The 21,536-nt window shown below is 53.5% G+C and overlaps 7 protein-coding genes across 7 annotated transcripts; 4 read left to right on the plus strand and 3 right to left on the minus strand.

Annotated features, from left to right (window-relative positions):
• Nucleotides 1-343: 343 nt before the first annotated feature.
• Nucleotides 344-1,657, minus strand: EsH8_I_000599 (proteinase A; the record flags this gene model as incomplete). The annotated part of the gene is made up of 3 exons (XM_083268012.1): nt 344-1,290; nt 1,347-1,500; nt 1,559-1,657. 3 exons carry the CDS (start codon nt 1,655-1,657, stop codon nt 344-346), a joined length of 1,200 nt encoding a protein of 399 aa, XP_083118450.1.
• A 2,100-nt stretch (nt 1,658-3,757) lies between these two features.
• EsH8_I_000600 (glycine hydroxymethyltransferase SHM2) lies at nt 3,758-5,401 on the plus strand (the record flags this gene model as incomplete). The annotated part of the gene is made up of 4 exons (XM_083268013.1): nt 3,758-3,805; nt 3,870-3,920; nt 3,981-4,345; nt 4,411-5,401. The coding sequence occupies 4 exons, from the start codon at nt 3,758-3,760 to the stop codon at nt 5,399-5,401; spliced, it is 1,455 nt and encodes a 484-aa protein (XP_083118451.1).
• A 1,085-nt stretch (nt 5,402-6,486) lies between these two features.
• Nucleotides 6,487-6,819, plus strand: EsH8_I_000601 (uncharacterized protein; the record flags this gene model as incomplete). The annotated part of the gene is made up of 1 exon (XM_083268014.1): nt 6,487-6,819. The coding sequence occupies one exon, from the start codon at nt 6,487-6,489 to the stop codon at nt 6,817-6,819; it is 333 nt and encodes a 110-aa protein (XP_083118452.1).
• A 3,238-nt stretch (nt 6,820-10,057) lies between these two features.
• Nucleotides 10,058-12,664, plus strand: EsH8_I_000602 (esterase/lipase family protein; the record flags this gene model as incomplete). Its single annotated transcript, XM_083268015.1, has 5 exons — nt 10,058-10,060; nt 10,382-11,076; nt 11,212-11,461; nt 11,583-12,540; nt 12,594-12,664. 5 exons carry the CDS (start codon nt 10,058-10,060, stop codon nt 12,662-12,664), a joined length of 1,977 nt encoding a protein of 658 aa, XP_083118453.1.
• A 2,779-nt stretch (nt 12,665-15,443) lies between these two features.
• On the minus strand, nt 15,444-16,457 carry EsH8_I_000603 (SMAD/FHA domain-containing protein; the record flags this gene model as incomplete). Its single annotated transcript, XM_083268016.1, has 1 exon — nt 15,444-16,457. The coding sequence occupies one exon, from the start codon at nt 16,455-16,457 to the stop codon at nt 15,444-15,446; it is 1,014 nt and encodes a 337-aa protein (XP_083118454.1).
• A 1,196-nt stretch (nt 16,458-17,653) lies between these two features.
• Nucleotides 17,654-19,743, minus strand: EsH8_I_000604 (VHS domain-containing protein; the record flags this gene model as incomplete). The annotated part of the gene is made up of 4 exons (XM_083268017.1): nt 17,654-17,860; nt 17,914-18,419; nt 18,470-19,145; nt 19,198-19,743. 4 exons carry the CDS (start codon nt 19,741-19,743, stop codon nt 17,654-17,656), a joined length of 1,935 nt encoding a protein of 644 aa, XP_083118455.1.
• Nucleotides 19,744-20,254: 511 nt separating this feature from the next.
• Nucleotides 20,255-21,439, plus strand: EsH8_I_000605 (ribosome biogenesis protein TSR3; the record flags this gene model as incomplete). The annotated part of the gene is made up of 1 exon (XM_083268018.1): nt 20,255-21,439. The coding sequence occupies one exon, from the start codon at nt 20,255-20,257 to the stop codon at nt 21,437-21,439; it is 1,185 nt and encodes a 394-aa protein (XP_083118456.1).
• Nucleotides 21,440-21,536: the final 97 nt, after the last annotated feature.

The raw sequence follows: 21,536 nt of genomic DNA on the forward strand, positions 1-21,536 counted from the left end.
GGTAGCGTTTAACTGCACTTTCCATCTCACTTCAAAGTTCCCTCAGAATGGCATTCTACACATCCTCTTGGACTGGTAAATATGGAGATCGGGTGTCATTAGCAGCTGTGAACCAAGCAACTGTATCTTGGCTTCATCATACTTTCACACGCAGAGAGCCAGCCACAACAAAAACATCACGACCATGGAGGGCACAAATAATCGCAAAGGGATATACTACTATTGGTATTCGCGCACTGGTGTCCAGACTAGCTACCTATGTAGATCAATTACAACCGCACCCCGGATCTGAACCTTTGAGTAGTCGACATGTTCTCAATGAAAAGTTGTTATGAGCAGGCATTTATTTCTTAGCCTTGGCCAGACCGACGGCGTTCTTGCCGAGGTCGTAAACAGAGTACCAGCGGCGCAGGAAGGCGTCTCCCAGAATGACGAGAGGGCCAACCGGCTCGGGGAAGTCCATGCCCTGGAAGGTGGAGATGCAGCTGCCAGAAACCTCCAGGATGTAGTCGTAGGCGGAGATGCTGAAGTTGTAGCCAGCAAGGGTAAAGGTAATATCGGGAAGCTCGGCACGCTTGTCACACTCGACCGAGTACTGGCCGTTGTAACCCTTCTTGGCGCCGATCTCCTTGTTCAGCAACTCAGCCAGGGCAGAGGGGAGAACGTTCAGGGAAGTGCCAGTGTCAAGAATGGCACCGTGACCCTCAAGGTCAGCGGTCTCGTCGCCAAGGGAAATGGCGTCGAGGTCGACCTCCCAGTAAGCCTTGCGGCGGAGAGGGATGTATTGGATCTTGCCCTCGTAGTGAGAGTCATCGAGACCGCCAAAGGTAGCCACGCTCTCGTCACCCTCCTCGTTGGTGTCGCCGAGGTAGAAGGCGAAGACGGGCTCGTCGATAGCCTTCTGGTTAACAAGGTTGTAGAAGGGGGGAACAATCTTGTTAACGGAGATGGTGTCATAGCCAAGGCCGAGAATGCCGTCGAAACGACCGAAGGCAAAGGCAAGGCCAGGCTCGCTGGTAGCCTCGGCGAAGTCTTGCTTCTTGATCTTCAGGTCGCCGATGGAAACGTCATCCTGCGACACGAAGCCAGTCAAGCTGCCAGAGCCGTAATGGATCTCGAATTCAGAGCCATTGGACTTGTAGGTGTTGGAAGCCGACGAATCGTACTTAGAGTGCAGATAGCAAGCAATGCTGCCGCACTTCTGAGAAGGCACCCACAGGTTGGAGCTGCCGGTGTCCAGAACAACCTTGAAGGTTTGGGGGGGAGTACCGATTTCGATCTCAGAGAAGTCTTTGGCAAATGAGTTAGCGTGTGTGGTACTTTTGAGCACAAGAACATGAACATACACTGGGCATTCATGAAGTTGCTGACGGGCACGGGGTGCTCGCCGCTGCTCTGAAACGGCTTCTGGTTGAACATGGCATCGGCATGGCTATCGGGGCGAGCGCCCATGTACTTCTGACCAAGTTGTCTAACCTGGTGTTCGATGGGAACAGAGTTCTGTGATGAATAGTTAGCAGACGCAACTGTAGGGGTGAGAGGCGATGCCCAAGCATACCAATTGCTCCTCGAGTGGGATCTTCTTGAGCTTCAGCTTGTGGACTTCGGCCTGGGCTGCGCCCAACAGGACGGCCGCCGTGAGGAGTGTGCTCTTCATCGTGGCTGTCAACCTCGGTTTCCCCGTTTACAGAAGTTTGGCGCCTGCGTCTTCGTGCTGGTGATACTGGGAGATGGCGATTGGGACGGATGGGGGGGATGATGTGTTGATGGGGGGAAGATGCGGAAGCTGGGGCGGCGTCTAGGTACCTATTAAGTAGGTAGGTACCTTGCCTAATTCCAGCAGGTGCGCCCCCGTGACAACCTGCCCACTCGCCTCCGCAAGGCACGTACAGACCATGACGCAGCACCCGATAGGCGCAGGTATCTTATCTGCCTATCAAAAGCTGGGGTTACCTCGGAGGACCCACTTTAGCTGGCTGGGGGAGCAACCACGACAGCGACGGAGCTGCCCAAGGCACGCAACGCCGAGACAGAGCTCCTGGCAACTCTCTCACACTTGGTGACACTCACACTCTCGCTCGCAGGGTGATGAGGCAGCCATAACGGAGCTTGCGTGTCTGATCGCGTGTTCCTGCAGCCTTTCTCTAGCTCGACGCCGTTTCGTGTCTCTTTCGTTGGGCATTCTGCGCCAACAAGATGCTTGTCGAAGCCGGGAGGGAATGGAATTGTTTGACTGACATCACGCAACATGGTGGATTGATGAGATAAGGAAGGTCCGTAAGGTCCCTTGCTCCATTCGGTAGCTTACCTTATTGCTGGGGGCGCCACCTGGATGAGCCTTGGAAAGCTGAGGTACCTGCGTCCGTGTTTAGACTTAGACACCTTGGTACCTGAGGCTGCCAACCCGGAGGTTTCGGAGCTCGGTGCTAGTGTGGATGCGATCCTGTTTGCTCAGATGAGTCAGCTGGCCTGACACTCGAGAGAGAAACAGCTCTTGGCGCTCAGGTCCTGCAGGTCCTCCAAGTTCACCAAAGCGTAAAAGCACTTGCTTGCTCTGTGGGTCAATAGCGTCGTAGCCCCCGGTCTGCCTTTCATCCATCAATCATTACCTCGACTTGAGGGTTTAGATGTGATGGCTGATGCTGAATCGGGGGTTGGTATGCTTGGAACAATCAGTTGTGAAGTGCATTCTTAGCTGCATTCTTGTGTTGACCTATCCTATCAGGGCTTTGCTCAATGAGTTGTGAGAATTGCAACAAATCTGTCTACCTTGCGCGACTCGCCGACATCGCACACTCCTCCACGAGCAACTCACAAACTTCTTGTATTACGTCTGAGTTGTTACACTGAGGCTTTTTGATTGCTCCTCGCCTCAAACAGATCGGTTGCTACCATTTGCAGCATTATGGATGTGGGAGGAAAATCTAGGACTTGGACACAATCACCACAGCCTTAACCGCCTCTAACAGGGCGGCGGTTGTTGTCTTCAGCGGAGTTTTTATTGGTGATTGCAACTTACCCCTCTATGAGTACGAGAACAAGGAGGCTGGGAAACAATTACGGCACAGAGTCCTTCCCCATCGATATGTAAGGCGCAGGATACGAAGGTTCTGGACCGCGAATTTGAAATATATCGTCGAGTCATAGGTCAATTGCCACAACTTCACAAGTTGCTATCGCCACATCGTCCGAAGCATCCAGTGTCCCCAGCTCAGTCGAATCATCGGGGTCTGTGAGACGGATGAGGTGAGGGATAAGCAGCTAATAAACGGCCAACCCCCTCTCGAAATGGGGCCGTTTCTCGATGACTCGCGGGACGGTTCCAGAATCGGAGCCAAATAACTCCGCCTGCTGGATGTGAGTCCAGGGATAATTTTGTATTAGCGTCCACTACGGGTTGCAAGCTTACTGCCGCAGCTATTCTGACTCTCTGATTGAGTGCCTTTAGTGCCCTGTGGTCCCTGTCGGGTGTTGAGGGGCGCGCCGTAGTTTTTTTTTTCAGTTCTACCTCGTCGCAAGCTCGACCCCGCCAATCACACCCCGCCATACCCCACCGCTTCAGTGTGAGGGTGCGGCCATTCACATTTTGCTCCCTCCGATGTTTGCCCAAATTTTTTCGAGCTACTTCCCTCCCTTCCCAACCTTGCTGGCCACCCTCTCTTCCTTTTCTTCTACATTAACCTCTTCACTGCCGTTGTTTGCGTGAACCAATCTCTCCTCAACTTCCTCACCTCCTCTCGCAACACCAACATTCACAATGGCTGCCAATGGTTCTACCTACTCCCTCCCCGTCTCCCACAAGGAGGTACGTCCGCTCTGCTCTGCTACCCCGCCATGCTCGACAGCGCTGTATACTGACTCACCGACAGATGTTGGAGAAGTCTCTGATCGACTCCGACCCCGAGGTCGCCGAGATCATGGTACGTTGCTCGACTAAGCTTCCAGTCCACCCTGGACTATGATCTAACCTCTTGCTACAGAAGGAGGAGATTAAGCGCCAGCGCGAGTCTATTATCCTCATCGCCTCCGAGAACGTCACCTCCCGTGCCGTCTTCGACGCCTTGGGATCTCCCATGTCCAACAAGTACTCCGAGGGTCAGCCCGGTGCCAGATACTACGGTGGCAACGAGCACATCGACCAGATCGAGATCCTCTGCCAGAACCGTGCCCTCAAGGCCTTCAACCTGGACTCCTCCAAGTGGGGTGTCAACGTCCAGTGCTTGTCCGGCAGCCCTGCCAACCTCCAGGTCTACCAGGCCATCATGCCCGTCCACGGCCGCCTCATGGGTCTGGATCTCCCCCACGGCGGTCACTTGTCCCACGGCTACCAGACCCCCCAGAAGAAGTGAGTAGCCACGCGTCACAACACATAATCTCTTCAGGTGGCATTAGCTGACTTGGACGCCTCAGGATCTCTGCTGTCTCGACCTACTTCGAGACCATGCCCTACCGCGTCAACCTCGACACCGGCATCATTGACTACGACCAGCTTGAGAAGAACGCCCAGCTCTTCCGCCCCAAGGTCCTCGTTGCCGGTACCTCGGCCTACTGCCGTCTGATCGACTACGCCCGCATGCGCAAGATCGCCGACTCCGTCGGTGCCTACCTTGTTGTTGACATGGCCCACATCTCCGGTCTCATTGCTGCCGGTGTCATCCCCTCTCCCTTTGAGTACGCCGACATTGTCACCACCACCACCCACAAGTCCCTCCGTGGCCCCCGTGGCGCCATGATCTTCTTCCGCAAGGGCGTCCGCTCTGTCGACGCCAAGACTGGCAAGGAGACCCTCTACGACCTCGAGAACCCCATCAACTTCTCCGTCTTCCCTGGTCACCAGGGTGGCCCCCACAACCACACCATCACTGCCCTTGCTGTTGCCCTGAAGCAGGCCGCCAGCCCCGACTTCAAGGCCTACCAGCAGAAGGTCATCGACAACGCCAAGGCCCTGGAGACCAAGTTCAAGGCCCTTGGCCACAAGCTCGTCGCCGATGGCACTGACAGCCACATGGTCCTCCTTGACCTCCGCCAGTTCAGCCTGGACGGTGCCCGTGTCGAGGCCGTCCTTGAGCAGATCAACATTACCTGCAACAAGAACTCCATCCCTGGCGACAAGAGCGCCCTCACCCCCTGCGGTCTCCGTATCGGCACCCCCGCCATGACCTCCCGTGGATTCGGCGAGGCCGACTTCGACCGCGTCGCTGCCTACATCGACGAGTCCATCAAGATCTGCAAGGAGGTCCAGGCTTCTCTGCCCAAGGAGGCCAACAAGCTCAAGGACTTCAAGGCCACCGTTGCCGGCGGCCAGGTCACCAAGATCAACGACCTCCGCAAGGAGGTTGCCGCCTGGAGCTCCAGCTTCCCCCTCCCTGTCGAGGGCTGGCGTGTTGACGCTGGTATCTAAAGCATGCCGGCGACTTGTAAACCATCGTCACGAATGCCAGGGAGCTGCGCGACGTTGGTAAGGGAGGGTTGATTTGATACCACATTGGGCTAAGATGCCCAGTTCAACAAAAATGGTTCAGAAGGGATAAGCGCGGGGCGACCCATTTCATCGCAGGGACGGTCACGCATGACATTTAACATGGTTCATGAAAGGGAAAGGTGTTCGAAAGAATACTGCATGCATTTTCTACAGGCGTTGCACAATTTTGCTTTTAAGCGGAAAATCAAATACCGGGAGGGTAAAACAAAAATTCTGTAGGCGGGAGTTGGGTGTGGCGTTCTCAACTTCGGCCCTTTTTAGGCTAGTAGACTGCTTCAACGCGGTCGATCGATCAATGGAATCAACGCATTGACACCAACATTTTGACAACCATTCGAGGTCCTTTTTTTCCTTTCTCGCTTTGTGACATTCGTTGTTGTGACTTTTGTTTAGTCTCTACATGTGAAATCGTTGTTAATTTTCCCTGCAGAGCTGTCCGTGGGAAGGCTGGATTGAAAGTTCCGGCGAGGTTCTAGAAATCCTGAACCTAATCCTATATGGCTTTGTTCACAACGTTTTTGCTTCGGCGCTCGTACAACACTCCTTTTATTTTCTTACTCTCGCTTTCTTTCTTTCTTGGGGGGGGGGGGGGGATGCCTCGAAAGGGTTCGGGCGTGTCTTTGCCCACATTTGTTGCTCGTTTATAATAGACTTGTCCCCGCGTTGTTGAGTTGTGAATCACATTGTTCTGGCATGCGTGCTTTGTCGAGTCGAAAAGAACGTCTCTTGACCCGCAGGAGCCCTATTGATATTCTGTCTATATAAACGTATCGTCTCCTCTGGTTTGGCAGCTTTCTCCTTGTTCTCATCACCATCGCCATAAATTAGATAATTTACATCAAGCAATACACGGTAATCACTTAGCAGTTATACTGATATCAAACTCTATCCCTCAACCACCCGGTAAGTATACACCGTAACAATCTTTACTGGCGATTACAGTCATCTTCACGTCAAAATCTGCCCCCCTCCTCCAAACTTTTTCTGGAATTCAAGCCATCAACATGGTCAAGATTACCTCCGTACTCTACCCCCTCGCCTTGCTCTATCACATCAAGCCCGCCGAGCCCTTCTACATCCCTCCTCTGTTCAACCGCACAAACTGCACACGCCGCGCCCATGCCCCCAATGCCCGTCTTCTTGCACCCGTCTCCCTGGGCTCCACCTCCGTCACGTCCTCAAAAACAGCACACGAGTCTGCCCCCTCTTGCCTGAGGAAACAGGAACAGACCAGCTGGTACTCGGCGCCGCCTATTCCTTCTGCTGCGGGTAAGGAGTCGGCCGTTGGCCTGGCGCTGCTGTCGGCCGTCATGATTGCTCCGTTGCTCTTCTTTTAGCACATCGTAAGATTCGCTGGGTGGCGTGTGTGTGATAGGCTCTAGGAGCTCGTGCTGTCTCGATTTGCAAGGAAGAGTGTCGATAGAGTCCAAACTCCACAAATTATATATATATATATGTTTCGCTTTGCCAAAACCACCAACCTGAAGACTCGCACGGAGAATCTAGGACATGGGTGTTGTTTCTGTCTTCCCGTTTGATGAAGCAGATATTCGTGAGTGTGTACTTCCAGCCGTGCAGGCTTTAGTTGATGGAATGACCAAGAGGGAAAGCATAGAAAGTTGAAGAATGTCAAGAAGAGGGGGAGGGGACGGTACCCATGCCCTCTGCTGTACCTCAATCTACCCCCTTGACTCGAACCCGTTAAAGAAACTCACATATTTTCTGCGTCGTGTTGCCTGTAGATTGATTGGTTTATCCAAACAGTACACTTGATTCCCAGGACGAACTGTATTTGGCAACCTCTGGCAACCTATCCAGGTTGCTAGGACTGTACACAGCTCGCCCGCTTGTGCGTGTGTACGATGTCTGGAACTTTGACTGTAACGTGACTTAAGCCTAAGCTTGCTCAATCGATACAACATTATACAATTTGTGGATGTTGGAGAACATGAACTTTGCGAAAGTTGTGGTACGCATTAGAGGAGGATTAAAGGCATTAGAGTTTGGATGAATGAGGCGTTCACGAAAATACCACGGTATGCACGCGAGGGGGAGATGCATATATCAAAGTAGCAACAGCTCTGAACTGTCACACACACCTTAAAAGAGTTCAAGGCGGAGAAGAGGGCGTAAGTTGTGGAACGCGCAACAGGCAGCCTTAGCCAATCCTGAACTGTGCCATTTGAAGGCCACTTCCGGTTCACCGGACACATTCATCTGACATGATGAAGCGGTTTCGGGTATGCAAGTGAAAAAAAAATTCAGCTACCGGGTAACATGATTATGGCGCCGTAGTAGTGATCCCAGCCTGAGTATTTACAAACGAACGAGTGTCAGGCAAGGCAGAATTGATAGCAAAGGTTTCAAGCGAGAGCAACCGCGCTGCTCTGAATGTTGCTGTGGCCATGTGACTCGTTCCCTTTTCTTGGATTCGGTAGCCGTCTACAATGGAACCGGTCGGAGTCGAAGCATTCAGAACTAATCAATAACTGACTGGGCGCCAATATCTGGAATAGCAACACGGCATGAGGCATTCTCCCAAAGTGCTTGTTGTGATTATACATGAACAACGCACTTTTCGGAGTGTAGAAAGGCGACCTGGAAGCCTTGAGTTCAAATGCGCTTTTCGCCCGACAAGGGTAGCAAATTCAAGGCTTCGTGAAGCGGTTCTGATGGCGGCCGCCGTTGAGGGCTTGTATGCGCTCTTCTGAGTCAAGACGTCGTCACGGACTGATTGCGATCGGACAGAGACCCACCCTTCGAGGTCAGCTGGCGACTCCTCGCCGTATCTTCAGTTTAACCGAGGAGGCCATCAGAGTTCGAGGCGGTCAAATTTATTTGCTTCGAGTGGCATGCGGCGGTGAAAGAATGAGTGTGCAATTTACTTGGATGATGAAAAGGAAGCGATGATAGAGGGTGCCTCATTCGAGATCCGCCCGCTTAAAGGCGTCCCCAAATCGCATGTGCCTAGATTTCCCTCCTGCGCTGGGTCCTAAAGCGACGCGTCTACGCGCTTCTTGATTGTGTATGCACTTTAACTGTAGTGGGATCAAGGTTACAGAAAAACAGTAGCGTGCGCTAGGCTGTTTACCTCATCTGGACGTTGACTAGAGCGTTTTCGGCTTTTTGTCAGTCACCCGGCCCAGCCTCTCTCTCGCATTTCAGGCTGCTCAGTCTAGATTCAAGACGGAGGGAGGGCAGCTTACTTGCCCCAGGTGAGGCTACTTGTTTTCTCATTTCCTCATGCCCAAGGGTACCGGCGTGCGCGAAGTCGTATGGGTCAACCACTCTTCCCTCGCCTCGACACCGAAGGCGTTCCTTATCGCGGTTCGTTACGTCATCTCTCTACCAAATCAACAGGGCAGTGCTCGTTTGCAGGACGGCTCATTAATCTTTCAGACATGGGCTCTTCGTGTTGGTTTTTTGGACATTGCTAGCGCTTGTTGTACACATTCTGGGACAAATGTCTGGCTGGCTGTAGCAGCTCGCATTGGGTCTGACCTGATACCTGAGCCATCATCTCATCCTAAACGAAGTATATGACCGAGGCGGTACACGACAGGTAGACGAGTTTCTCTCGGGTTGTTGTTGGAAGCATGAACTATAATAAAAACAAAGGAAAGCAGAATGAGAGCCAGAACGAATGGCGCCGTTTAATGTTTCGGGACGGCAACCCGTTAGCGGGCATTTGGCGCCCTCCAGCTTCCCCAGCTTCCCCAGCTTGTCAGCTTGTCTCTTCGTGTGTGGTTTGTGGTGTGCGCGCCCTCCGTCCATTTCAGGGAGTCCCCTCCCCGAATGGAAGGCGGATGAGGCAATGTTGCATCGCTAGTGGAGGACGTGGCCACCTCGAACTTGCATATGATGTGCCGTGCAGGCGCGCAGCTACCAGGGCACCAATGACTTCCCAGTCTCATCCCCATCCCCCATCCAGTCGTGGTGGCTTATTGAGGATTCTAAAACTACTTTGGCAGGGGCAGTTCGCATTGGAAGTCGGTAGGCGTCACAGCCCTCTGCACAAACTTGTTCCAAGTCCACGCCCCCTACATTGGACGACGTTGCGCGTTACCCCCCCGGGTCTTCAAGCTGAACTTAACTCTTCCCGTCGTCACCTCTCGTTAGAATTGTGGCTCATGATATTATTTTACTTCCGTCCTTACCGGGTCAAGCTGTCACTCTCGGCTCCATATTCCCATGTATGACCAGACTGCCTGGCGTGCTACACTCCATCACCAATCCACCCGCGACGGCCACCTCTTGTTCGAGTATCGTAGCTTGGAAACTTGTGCCCCAAGCCTCGGCGAAGGAAACAAGCAGCGGGACGCCAGTCGAGCCAGTCGACGCACATCATCGGCTCGCCTTGTCTTGGCTTTCCACCTGCGGCTCTATCGTTGAGGACCTGGTGAAGGTGCCCCCCTGTCGATATAAAGACGTTCCATGCAGACCCATTCCATCTGTGAACCTGACTCTTCCTCGATCGACATACTCGGAGAGAAGCCTGAGAACCCAAAGAGAGCATAGACGGACAACAACAATATTCTCTTGGCCCCCCTGCTGCTGACTAGACTCTGGGCAAGCATGGTAAGTCAGCATCTTGTTTTAGTCACTGATGCTTAAGAGGCCTGTCGTAACGGCCCGCCCTTCCATCTTACCCCTCGAATGCCTATGCAGAATGGTCCTTGTCTAGATACGTCTCGTCATAACCCTTGCTCTTTTTCGTCCCTTCCCTGGCCTCTTCTCTACCTTTCTCGTTCGTCACGCTCTCTCACCCAGTATCTCCTCTTGGATTTTGAATTTTTTTATTATATCATTAAAAACACTTTCAGGAGCAGAATAAGCTTGCCTAGAACTGCCATTCGGCTTCTTTTGCCGTCCATGTACTAACGGAGTTTTGTGTATCAGGGGTCCATCAACAAGCAGATAGCACGCTACGAAATCACCGCCGTCTGTACTCACCCCGATGCCAGGGTTGACATCGTCTTGGTGCATGGTCTTAACGGCAACCCCAAGAAAACATGGTCTGCCGCCAATGATGTCTTTTGGCCAACCGATCTACTGCCTTCCTCTCTAGGGAAAACCCGTGTCAACATTTTAGTATACGGCTACAATGCAGATGTTTACACCGTTGGCAAATCTGACCGCAGCGCCAGCGACAATTTCATCTTTCAGCATGCCCAAACATTGGTCACAAATCTCGCCCTCTATCGTAAGAGCGAGCGCACATCCGGTAATCCCATCATCTTTGTCGCACACAGCCTAGGTGGCCTTCTTGTCAAGCGTGCCCTGCTTTACTCCAACGATGTCAGGGACAAGAACCAGGAGGATGCCAGATCCATCTTCATATCTACTTACGGCATAATTTTCCTCGGCACCCCTCACACTGGTTCCAGCTTGGCAACATGGGGCGTCGTTCTGCAGAGAATGGCCGACGCCATAGCGCCCAGGAAATTGTTTGACAGTGAGTCTGTCCTTCTCAAGACTCTGAAGAAGGACAACGAAACCCTGGAAAACATCAACAACCATTTCCTCGACGTCTATCAACGATTCAAGATTCACATGGCTCATGAAAACCACAAGACGGATATCAAAGGCACAAAGTTAGTACACCTTGAATATATCCGCCCGCGGCCTACGAAAACTGGAAACCAACTCTCGTCCTTCAACCCCCTGGTCATTAGAGTATCCCAATGTGAAGATGGAAAGAAAGGAAGAGCTAACATGGCATTTAACAGGATGTTAGTAGTGGATGCAAACTCGGCAAGTCCACAGTTGCCGGGCGTAACGTACTACGGCATTGAGGCTACTCACTCTAGCATGTGCAAGTTTGAGAGCACTAGTGCACCTGGGTACAGAAATGTGTCGACTGCTATTCGAGAATGGTCAAAAGAAGCTCCGCCAGTCATTCGCATCCGATGGGAAATCGAGCTGGACGACAGGAGAGCCAGAGCACAATATGAAGCTGCCGAGAGGATGCGTGACTATGTAAGTGCTCTTCTTCAAATCTCTTGGGTTTCCACGATCCGGCCGTTAGCTCTTGCAGTTATTGCATTACCTTGTTTTCTTGTCATCGTCTGAATGCACCAGTGCTGACATATACGCATAGAATAATCCTTCAGGCACACACGCACCAGTATACGCACCCCAAGCATCACCTACCGATGTTGCAAGCACCAAATACCATCACTCCCCTTCTGGATCTTTGAGGGAGATTCCAAAGCCTAGAAAACCTCTTTTCGTCCACCCTGATCGCTTCCGACCCAATTCTTTCTTCAAGGGACGTGAAGAGGAGCTTCGAGACCTACACCGGATGTTAATGGACCCAAAGGGGCGATCGGATGGCACATCTGCAGTGCTTATTCAGGGAATTCCAGGGGCAGGGAAGACTCACATGGCACGGCAGTATGTTTTCAGCCACAAGGATGACTATCCTGGTGGTATATACTGGATCAGATCGACCACTCTCCAAGATATGGAGGATGGTTTCTGGCGTATCGCCAAGACCGAGGCTATCAGAGGCATGGCTGGCCAAGAGAAGAAAAGGAACTTGATGAACCCTCAAAAGATGGTCGAGATAGTCAGAAACTGGTTCAATGATTCAGATGACTGGCTGCTGGTTCTTGATGGGATTCGCTTTGGCGACGACTCTCTCCTCAACTTCATTCCTGATCGACCAGGGACTAGTCTCATTTACACATCAACTGAGATGTGCGTTGCTGGAGACTATCTATTAGACAACCCAAGGGTCATGAGACTCGGATTGCTTCCAACTCAAGATGCACAAGAATTGCTTCTCGAGGAGATGGGCAAGAAGCAGCCGTATACGACTGATGATCTCAGGCGAGCTCAGGAGCTTGTGCAGCTAATGGATCGTCTTCCCTTGATGATTCATGCAGCTGCACTTCAGATGAATGCAACCCGGGAGCCGCTTGCAAAATACCTCAAGTCCTTTCGAGACAAACCAAAGGTTGGAAACCTCCCGGCATATAAGACAATCAGGGACCAGCTGCAGGATCGCGGCGACACTGCCGCTTTGAATCTCATCTACATCCTGTCTTTCTTCAGTCAGATGGTGCCAGTAGAGATGCTGGCACTCGGGTTGAAAGCTCTAGACAAGCGCACGCCGGTGAAGACAGGGACAACCGGACGAAGAAGAAGCTTAGTCCAGACATTCGTTACTCTGATTAGATTCGCTCTTGTTGAGCGGAACGAAATGGACGACATTCCTTCTTCAAGCTCACAAAGCTCTCGTCAAAGTGACGATATAACCCCGGAACCATTGGACGTACTTCGTGTTCATAGCATTGTCCAGGCCTTTTTCATCGAGCTTCTCATCGAAGAGGGACAGCTCGAGTTTTGGCTGGAACGGGCAGTCCGAGTTTTCTGCCTTTCCTTCGATGAAGCCCATGCCAGGATGAACGAGGATCCCGAAACAGGCTTGCCTGATGACTATAGACGATATATTATACATGGGAAAAAAATGATGGAACATCTCGGCCGTCACCAAAAAGCCCGCTCACACCATAGAATTCGCCAACAAACAGACAGTCTCGCAGATCTTACCGCGGCCAGAACGGATCTGGAGGAACGACTCGCGAGGCTCCCGGGAGAAATCGATAAGTTACAGATGACTATGTCGACGAACATCATTGACGGAAAAGAGTCCACAACTCATTCGTCGGTGTTCGAACGCGTCAACAGCTTATCTTCGCGTTCCACTGGTACCTCTGGCGGAACCAAAATCCCCCAAAACGACCGTTTTACTCCCGCAGAAGACAATATCGATTATGAATCGCCGCTTGTCTTTGACAATCCACATCATTTCCATATGCCATATCGTCCTTATGTAGGCGACGATCAGGGATCACAGACTGAAGACCAAAGATCAGAGGATCGAACCATCACTCCGTATCCCCCAGACATGGTAGAGGGGCCATATCTAGATGTTGCCGAGCCTGCTTGGACTCTCGTCTCTAGACACCGCTCCGTAAAGAAGAGAGAGCAGCGACGGTATCATGATCGCGGAGGAGCATGGAGAGAAACTGCCGCAATGACCAATGATCCCCGTGTCAGTGTCAGTGTCAGTCGGGAATCTGCTCGCGGTCTTATTACTCCATCCCAGTATTCACGGGGAGGAAGATCACCCAGCCGCTCGAGAATAATTGCCAGGAGTGAAGCTGAGCTTGAGCTCATGCATATCAAGAAAGCGTCTCCACCACCACCTCGAGGTGGTGGTCAAATCTATGACAAAGGCAGGAGTTCTAGCACAGGTACTGTTGCAAAGTCGCTATCGATGCTTGGGAAGTCTAGCTATGCCAAAGCTGTGTCCGGGTCTGCAGTTGAGGAAGAAACGCCCTTGAACCCTACCTTTTCTACTACGCTGTCTAGAGCGGGGACCATCGAACGAGTAGCCGCTTACGATGCTTTGTCAGTCAACAGCTTGAAAACTGTTGATAGCGCTGTCCACTCCATTGCGCATAGGATGAAAGAGAACCAGCCTGTAACTGAAATTGACCCGACGGATGACCCCAGAGCGAGTGGACCACCGGAACCTCAGCATAGCCATGAGATACAGCCGGCTCGACGACCGTATTATCAAAACATATTTCGACGTTTGACAGGATCGGGCATTGGAACGAAGCGTCGCGAAAAATCCAGAACAGGAAGAACAGTATCAAACAGCTCTAAGGAGTCTTTGAAATCGGCATCACCCATTTCACAGTCAACCCAACATCCTCCAACCACATACAAAGAGGGTGTCAGAACTGCAAACTCTAGCCCAGGGACGCAGCACACACCTTTTTATCCTCCAGGTCTATCAGTAGTTTCGAACCATTCAAGCAGCTTGCAGAGGAATCCTGCCATGCAACAAAATGCTGCGCCATCTCAACCGCCTTACCCATACTACCCTCGGGACCCCTACAATAAGGTGCTTTCGAGATCGGATCAAGATCCCTATCACCCGGCTGTGAATGTCTCATCGCCTGCGACTACGGTTTCTGAGGGTCCTGTTGAGTCAATGCCGCCAAATGGGTACACATCACAGCCGATGTCTAGAAATCCGAGCTCAAACCCTCCACTTGTGGCAATGACTGGCTCAACAGGTACCCCCTTAAGCAGCAACAGCGGGAGTGTCAGGTCAAGCCTGCCCCGCCAACGAGCACCGTCCATGGTTGAGACGGAGCCCTCTCCCCGGCTTATGCCGATGGACATGGACCAGACATCTTATAACGTTTGGCAACAAAGACAGAATGGGCGCCCTCGTGATGAGTCACTCTTTGGCAACAGCAACATGCCTCTTATGTTGCCTGCGGGGCGAATTCCCACTTTCGAGGCGGATCGGGAGAGTCCGGACTTAGGGGCAACCAGAGGTAGCCCGCAGATTATCTCTGGCGATGAAAATTTGGGTAGACCTTGTTCTGGTGGTATCAGAGTCCCGGACGGTAGAATCATAGAGTTTGGCGATGTGCCTGTCGATCTTGCGGAATCTGGTCGCCGGTTTCTTGAGGACCGGGACCGAATCCAGCGAAGGTCTGAAGAGGCAGTCAGCCTCTCGCACCTCGTTAGAACCGGTGGTGTGGACGACTCAGAATCTCCCCCTAATTCGACGCATGTCGGGCTGGGAATCATATCTGGATAAGGGCACTGATACAAAGAGAAATTGTTAGAAGGGAAGAGCGGGCCCGGCGTTGAAACACGTAGAAGCGGTCATTCTGGAGATGCTGCAATTGTTGGGTTCGTGCGGGAAAACAGCCTTCAGAGGCATAGCGTTTCTTTTTGTCTTTCTTTCATGGAATAACAGTATAATACACACATGTGCAACAAGTGCCGCCTTGCCCCCATGGTCTCAACCCGATCCGAGTTTTTTTGGAGGCCGAATGCCATTCCCGCGATACTGGGTGCCATGCAGTCGTCACCACGGGGTTGCGTCAAGTAAATGTTCGCCAGATGCCCGCGTAGCTCCGTCTCATTTCGGTGCCAGCATGAGCACGTACTCTCGCGTACTATGGCCCAGCTTAATCATGTCCTTATCCCGCAGCTCGTAATACCGACTATCCGCGACCTTGTCCCCATTAAGCACCGTCCCGTTGGCGCTCTCGAGGTCAATAAGGTAAGGCTTGACCTTCCCGATCCGGTCCCCGAACTCGTTCCTCTTCTCGACGTGCCGGAACTGGATGACGGCGTGCTGCTTGCTGATGCTGGGGTGCTCCGCCACCAGATCCACGACGGCAGCCTCTCTCCCCACCAGCCAGCAGCTCCGCACATTGAGGTCGACCGTGTCGACAATGTCGGCGCCCTTGAAGACGAAGAGCTTCCACTGGTCCTTTGCGGGCGGCTTCCGCGCCTCGGCGGGTTCGTGGTATTTCAGGACGATGGAGGTGCCGTCTGCTTGCTGCACCGAGTTGGAGGCCGCGGCGAGAAGGCCCGTGGTGCGCAGGTTTGGCTTCTCCTTGGGCTTCTCCGGCTCCTCGCCCTTCGAGATTGCAAAGGTGTCGTCCTGGGAGGCCAGGGGCCCGGAGCGGCGGAGGGGGCTGGAGGGTCGCTTCCGTTTGGCGGCCGTGCTGGTCTCGGAGTCGGAGTCGTGGTCGCCGCGGTCGCGGCGGCGACGGGCGACTTCTTTACCGCTGCTGGCCCTGTCGTTGGCCCTGTCGTCGCGCGGTGACCGCCTCCTGTGCCTTTCCCTGTCGCGGTCACGATCGCGATCTCTTGAACGGGAACGCTTCCGCGCAGCCGGGTCGGGTGTGCGCGAGCGCCGCCTCTCGCGCCTGTCTCGCGACCGTGACCTCCGTCTACCCTTGTGTCTGTCCAAGCCGCGATCGCGATCGCGATTGCGGTCCCCTTCTGCGTCCTTGCTGCGTCTGCGCCGGTGGCTTTCGCGGTCTGTGGTGTCTTTGCGCCGTCTGTCGTTGGCGTCGTCGTCGTCGTCGTCGTAGCGGCTGTGCCGTGACTTATGGTCGCGGCGCTCGTCTTCGGAAACCATGGCGGTGTGTTGCGCAGGCCCAACCAACAATGGGATCTCTCAGGATGGATCCTTGTCAAGGGGGAGGTTTCGTCGAGTAGGGTTGCGCGGTTGCTGCGTGGCTCGTCGCGTCCGGTAGGCTATAAGAGCGAGGGAGCACAGTATATCTTTTGCAAATGCAAATTTCGAGTGGGAAACCCGCTCGGGACCCGGCAAGTTAACAGAGAGAGAGAGAGTCTCTACGAGGAATCGTGGGCTGTTGTTGAGTGATACGTCCTGGGTAGAGCATCTGAGGAGAGGGAAATGGGGGCAAAAAAATCGCCCTGGGGAGCTCTGAGGTCATCCCGCCGTGAACACCATCTTTCGTTAGCGCTTAATTATACACTACCTTCTACCTAGAAAGAAAGGGTCCCCCCCACACACGCCCGCCGCCATCTACCGCACGGACTCAACGGGCCCCACCCGGCCCCGTTCCTTCACTCACGGAGAACCATCGCCAAATCCCACCCGGCCATCGTCGACCATCGTCATCCTCGCGGCCGCAGCTTCAACTGCTCCCACCAGTGCTTCCTTCCACATCCCAGCGTCAAAAGCAGTGACACAAAAAGTCGTCACAACGACCAAAAAACCTATTGCAATCAATTTTGCTCAATAGCCGAAAAGTCAAAACGATTTGGGCTAGCCCCTTCATGTGCTAAACCCGACCATTGAAGGCCTCAAAGGTCGCACAGGGCTGCTTGCACCGAGTAGCGAACCAAGGGTCTACAAGTCTGGTTTTGCTGCCGTAAATTAATACCGCTACTTTGAGACCGCTCGCCCAAGGTCAACGGGAGCAGCGAAGGGGGTTCTGATAGATAAAGGGTAAGGCGCCGCGCACGCGTTTCTGGGTCACGCCGTGGAAGGGGCATCGGACGGAAGGAGCATCTGGCCATGCGTACCTTCTTGTTCTCTGAATATTGCGGTGTTATTTACACTTATGAAATTCCTACCGAGAAGAGTTTACACGAAGAGGCAATTGCACCAACTGATGTACCACATTGCGAAGAGCCACGGACCGAGAGGCAGATTGCTGTCTTCTCAGCTTCTCGGGGTGCCCTAGATTCTAAAACTCCTTTTCATGGCTCACAACATGCCACCAAATGTCCATGGCCTCCGAAGATGCGCCCCCCCCCCCCCCCTCTCTCTCTCTTTGCGCCCACTTGCGAGCCTCTGCCTCATCATGCGATGCTGAACTCAGGAATCTCACCCATCTCGTTCTTCTGTTCCGCCCCTACTCTGTACGAGACCCTCCACCGCAACTTGATAGACTGCACCTTGCGACTTTTGTCCCCAGCATGCCATACTTCTACGGTTTGTGTCACGCCTCTACTCTGTTTAGGGCTCAATGAGCGCCCTGTCTGGGGCTTGAGCGTAAGTTCGTAGCCCTGACTGATGTAAGCAACTGTTCACTATTCCACGAAATATACGGGGGCATTACCTTTGTTACAGCGAGCTGGTAGTGAAGCTCGGAGATGGGTTGCGCAGAGTTGTTGGAGAATGCAAAGCTGAGGTTCAGAGCATTGCCACTTCCAGACCTTCCGGCAATCATTTCAATCTTGACGGTGGAATCGCTCACAGTCGCCTTGTGCTCCTTAGGTTGACTAGGCGCCTCCTGGGGCAACGCCGACGAGAAAGACCATTCGTCGTCATCATTCGCTGCTGGCGCAGCCGCAGCGGGCTGAGGAGCGGGAGTTGCAGGCTTAGAAGAAAAGACAGGAGATCCGAGGGCGGCAAACGGATCAGTCGAGGACGAGACTTGCTGCTGAGGAGGCTTGAACGCAGACATTCCAGGCGGCTGAGGGGTGCCGGACTGGGATGCTGAAGGGGATGTAAAGGACGCGAACTGGGAGAAGGATGGTGCTTGGGGAGTCGTCGTACTGCTCATAGGACCTTTGGCGCTGTTGTTTTCCGTAATGGAAGAGAGTAGTGCAGGGCCTGGAATATCTGGTCACTGTCAGTATGATTCATGGGTTGAAGGTATTTGTTGAACTTACTTTGATTCGCTCCAAACCCGAGCGTCAGAGCACCTCCTTGACCATAGCTTGCCGAGTCATCCATAGAAAGGCCGAGAAGGTCGTTCTCGATGCCCGCGGACTGCGAAGCCGGTTGCCCCGAACCTGATCCATTAGTTGTGTCCGGCTCTCCGTCAAAATCAATAAGGGACAGCTCTTGCGCCGCGCTCTTGGAGGGGCCCGAAGACAATGGCGGCGGCGCGCCACTGGCCACCTTCTGCGCACCCTCAAGATCGCCCTTCTTCATGAGCTTGTACCGCTCAACCGTTCGGTGTATGCTGTCGTTGATCTCAAGCAGCTTAGCTACGGCCTCGTGATCGTCCGACTCTTCCTCGCACATCTTCTGAATCTTGGGCTGTGCACTCTGCAGGGCAGCAGCTAGCTCAGAAAAGACATCTCCGTCCTGCATCGTGTCACCCTGCTGGAAGGCCTCAAGTCTCTCCTCCAGCAGTCGCGCCTTGGCCTGAATTTTAGCAACCTCTTGAGCAGCTTTTGCGCGGTAGTCCGTCTTGGATCGAGTATCGAAACCGGCCATGATCTTCATCAGGCGATTGGCCTCTTGCAGGTCCTCAGGGGTGCCTCGTCGAATGAGCTCCTGCAACTTGGCGGATTGCGCCTCGCGCTCCTCCTCCTCCATCTCTTCGGCAGATTTCAGGTTCTGTGTCTGTCAGTCCCCACCCTCAACTCCGACAAAAACAAAAGACGCTTACATCACTGGGGTTGAGCACGGCGGCATCATCCCGTCTAACTTCGGGAAATGTATACCCCTTGTAGCTCAGGAGACGATGCATGTCCCGAATGAAACCCAAATCCTCCTTGTATCTGCTCGTATCACATATCGTACTCCTCCACTCCTCGATCGCCTCGAGGATCTTCATCTGCACCCGCGTCGCCCGTATCGGCGGTCGCTCGGGGAACCTCCTGACAAGCTCATTGAGAAACTCCTTCGTGCTGATTTGCAAATGAAAGGGGTAGCCGCAGTTCTTGACGCAAATATCGAGCAGGTTGAGAGCCAGAAGAGCCACGTTCGGGTTGCGATGGTTGACGTAGCTGACGATGGCGACAGCGGCCTCGCGCGGGGCGGAGCCCTTCTTGGAATTGATCAGATCGGCAATCTCGAGGTTCAGAGCGAGGTTCGGCTCGTAGTTCTCGGGGCTGCACGCAGCCTGGATGAAGCGCTGGAGCTGCGATGGCGTGGGACTGCCCATCTCGCCCCAGCGGTCTCGGGCCGCAGCTCTGGCTGATGCGGCCTCCATCGTGGTGGTGTTCGAGTACGGTCTTGGGCGACGAGGTAAGGGAGCTATTTTGGCAGTTGGGATTACGTCGTAGTCAAGGTCTCAAGCTGCGAGAAACATCGGAGGGGGGTGGCCGTCGAAATCAAAAGCTGGCCGAGCAAGCGCCTGCGAATTGTACAGATTGAATTAGGTCGGCGCAGGCATCCCTCTGAACCCTTTGATAGGTACCGAAGGCATCTGTGGCCGTATGACGAGGGGCTGCGAGTGACAAGCGGCGCGGGAGGAGCCACTTCGTACAAGTGGCCTGTGCTTGCGTGTGGAGATTTCCTTGCCTTGTTTAGAGGTTGGCTTGTCTAATTGCATAAGCTGTTTTGGGAGTGTCTTATCGAATTTTTCGCCCTATCGCTCTCTTTTTTTGCCCCTCCAATACCCCGCCAAATCGACCATCGATGGATCCTTTGCGATTCGCAGGAAACCCATTCAGCTGAACCATCTTCACCTTGAGCATACCCTCCCTCGGCAGTCCTCGAAGATGGTTCGCCACAAGAAAGACAACTTCGGTTCCCGCGGACGCAAAAACCACCACTCGGGCCCGCCACGACAGCGCCAGCCTCGAGATGGCGACGACGACGCCGAAGGCCAGCCCACCTCCCGGCCGACATTCAAAGCCGCCTGCTGGGATCTTGGCCATTGCGATCCCAAGCGATGCTCCGGAAAGAAGCTGATCCGCATGGGCATGATGCGCGACCTCCACGTCGGCCAGCGCCACAACGGTGTCATCATCACGCCCAACGGCAAACACACCATCTCCCCAACCGACCGCGAACTCATGGAGCAGTACGGTGCCGCCGTTGTCGAGTGCAGTTGGGCACGTATGCAGGAGATTCAATGGAGCAAGGTCGGAGGCAAATGCGAGCGTCTGCTGCCATACTTGGTCGCTGCGAACACGGTTAATTACGGGAAGCCATGGAAGTTGAACTGCGTCGAGGCGCTGGCCGCGGCGTTTTATATCTGCGGGCATCCCGAGTGGGCGGAGCAGGTTCTGTCGCCATTCTCGTATGGCGAGGCTTTCTTGGAGATCAACCTGAGTCTGCTGAAGAAGTATGCTGCGAGCGAAGATGAGAAAGGAATAAAGAGGGTTCAAGAGGAGTGGCTTGACAGACTCGACAAAGAGTATGCGGAAAGCAGAGAAGAGGGCGACGCTGATGACATGTGGAAGGGAGGCAACACCAACCGGAGGGCGATAGCCGATTCAGATGAGGAGGAGGACGATGAAGAGGAGGAGAGCGGAGAGGAGTCAGGGGACGGCGACAGTGTTGACGGAATATACCTGGGTAAGAAGCCCGCAAAAGACCAGCAGGAAGAGGAAGAGGACGAAGACAAAGATCCCTATGCGATATCAGATGACAGCGATGACGACGCGGCCATGGAGGAGATCCGCCGTAAGGTCCTCGCATCAAAGACGTTCGCGAATCCTTCTGCAGAGGAGAAGAAGAAACCCGAGTCGATACCGCGACCGCAGACCCTGAAGCCGGACTCTGATGTTGAGCCAGACTCTGATAACGGGGAGGATGACGACGAGTTTGACAACATCATCAATGCTACGCCCGTCACAGACAAGATTGGCCTGAGCAAGCTTGAGAAGGAGCGGGCACAGTCAACGGTGACAAGTAAGACATTCTCATCGAACGCCGTTTCTGCGCCGAAGCGATGGTAAAATAATTATTAAAAGAAATCCCCCCAAAAAAAAGAAGCTAGAGGTGGCTCAAGATGGCTCGATACATGTTATACAAGTGCCATTATTGACTAATATT

This window comes from Colletotrichum jinshuiense, chromosome 1 (genome assembly GCF_051148585.1).
Source record: "Colletotrichum jinshuiense chromosome 1, complete sequence".
Classification (NCBI taxonomy): domain Eukaryota; kingdom Fungi; phylum Ascomycota; class Sordariomycetes; order Glomerellales; family Glomerellaceae; genus Colletotrichum; species Colletotrichum jinshuiense.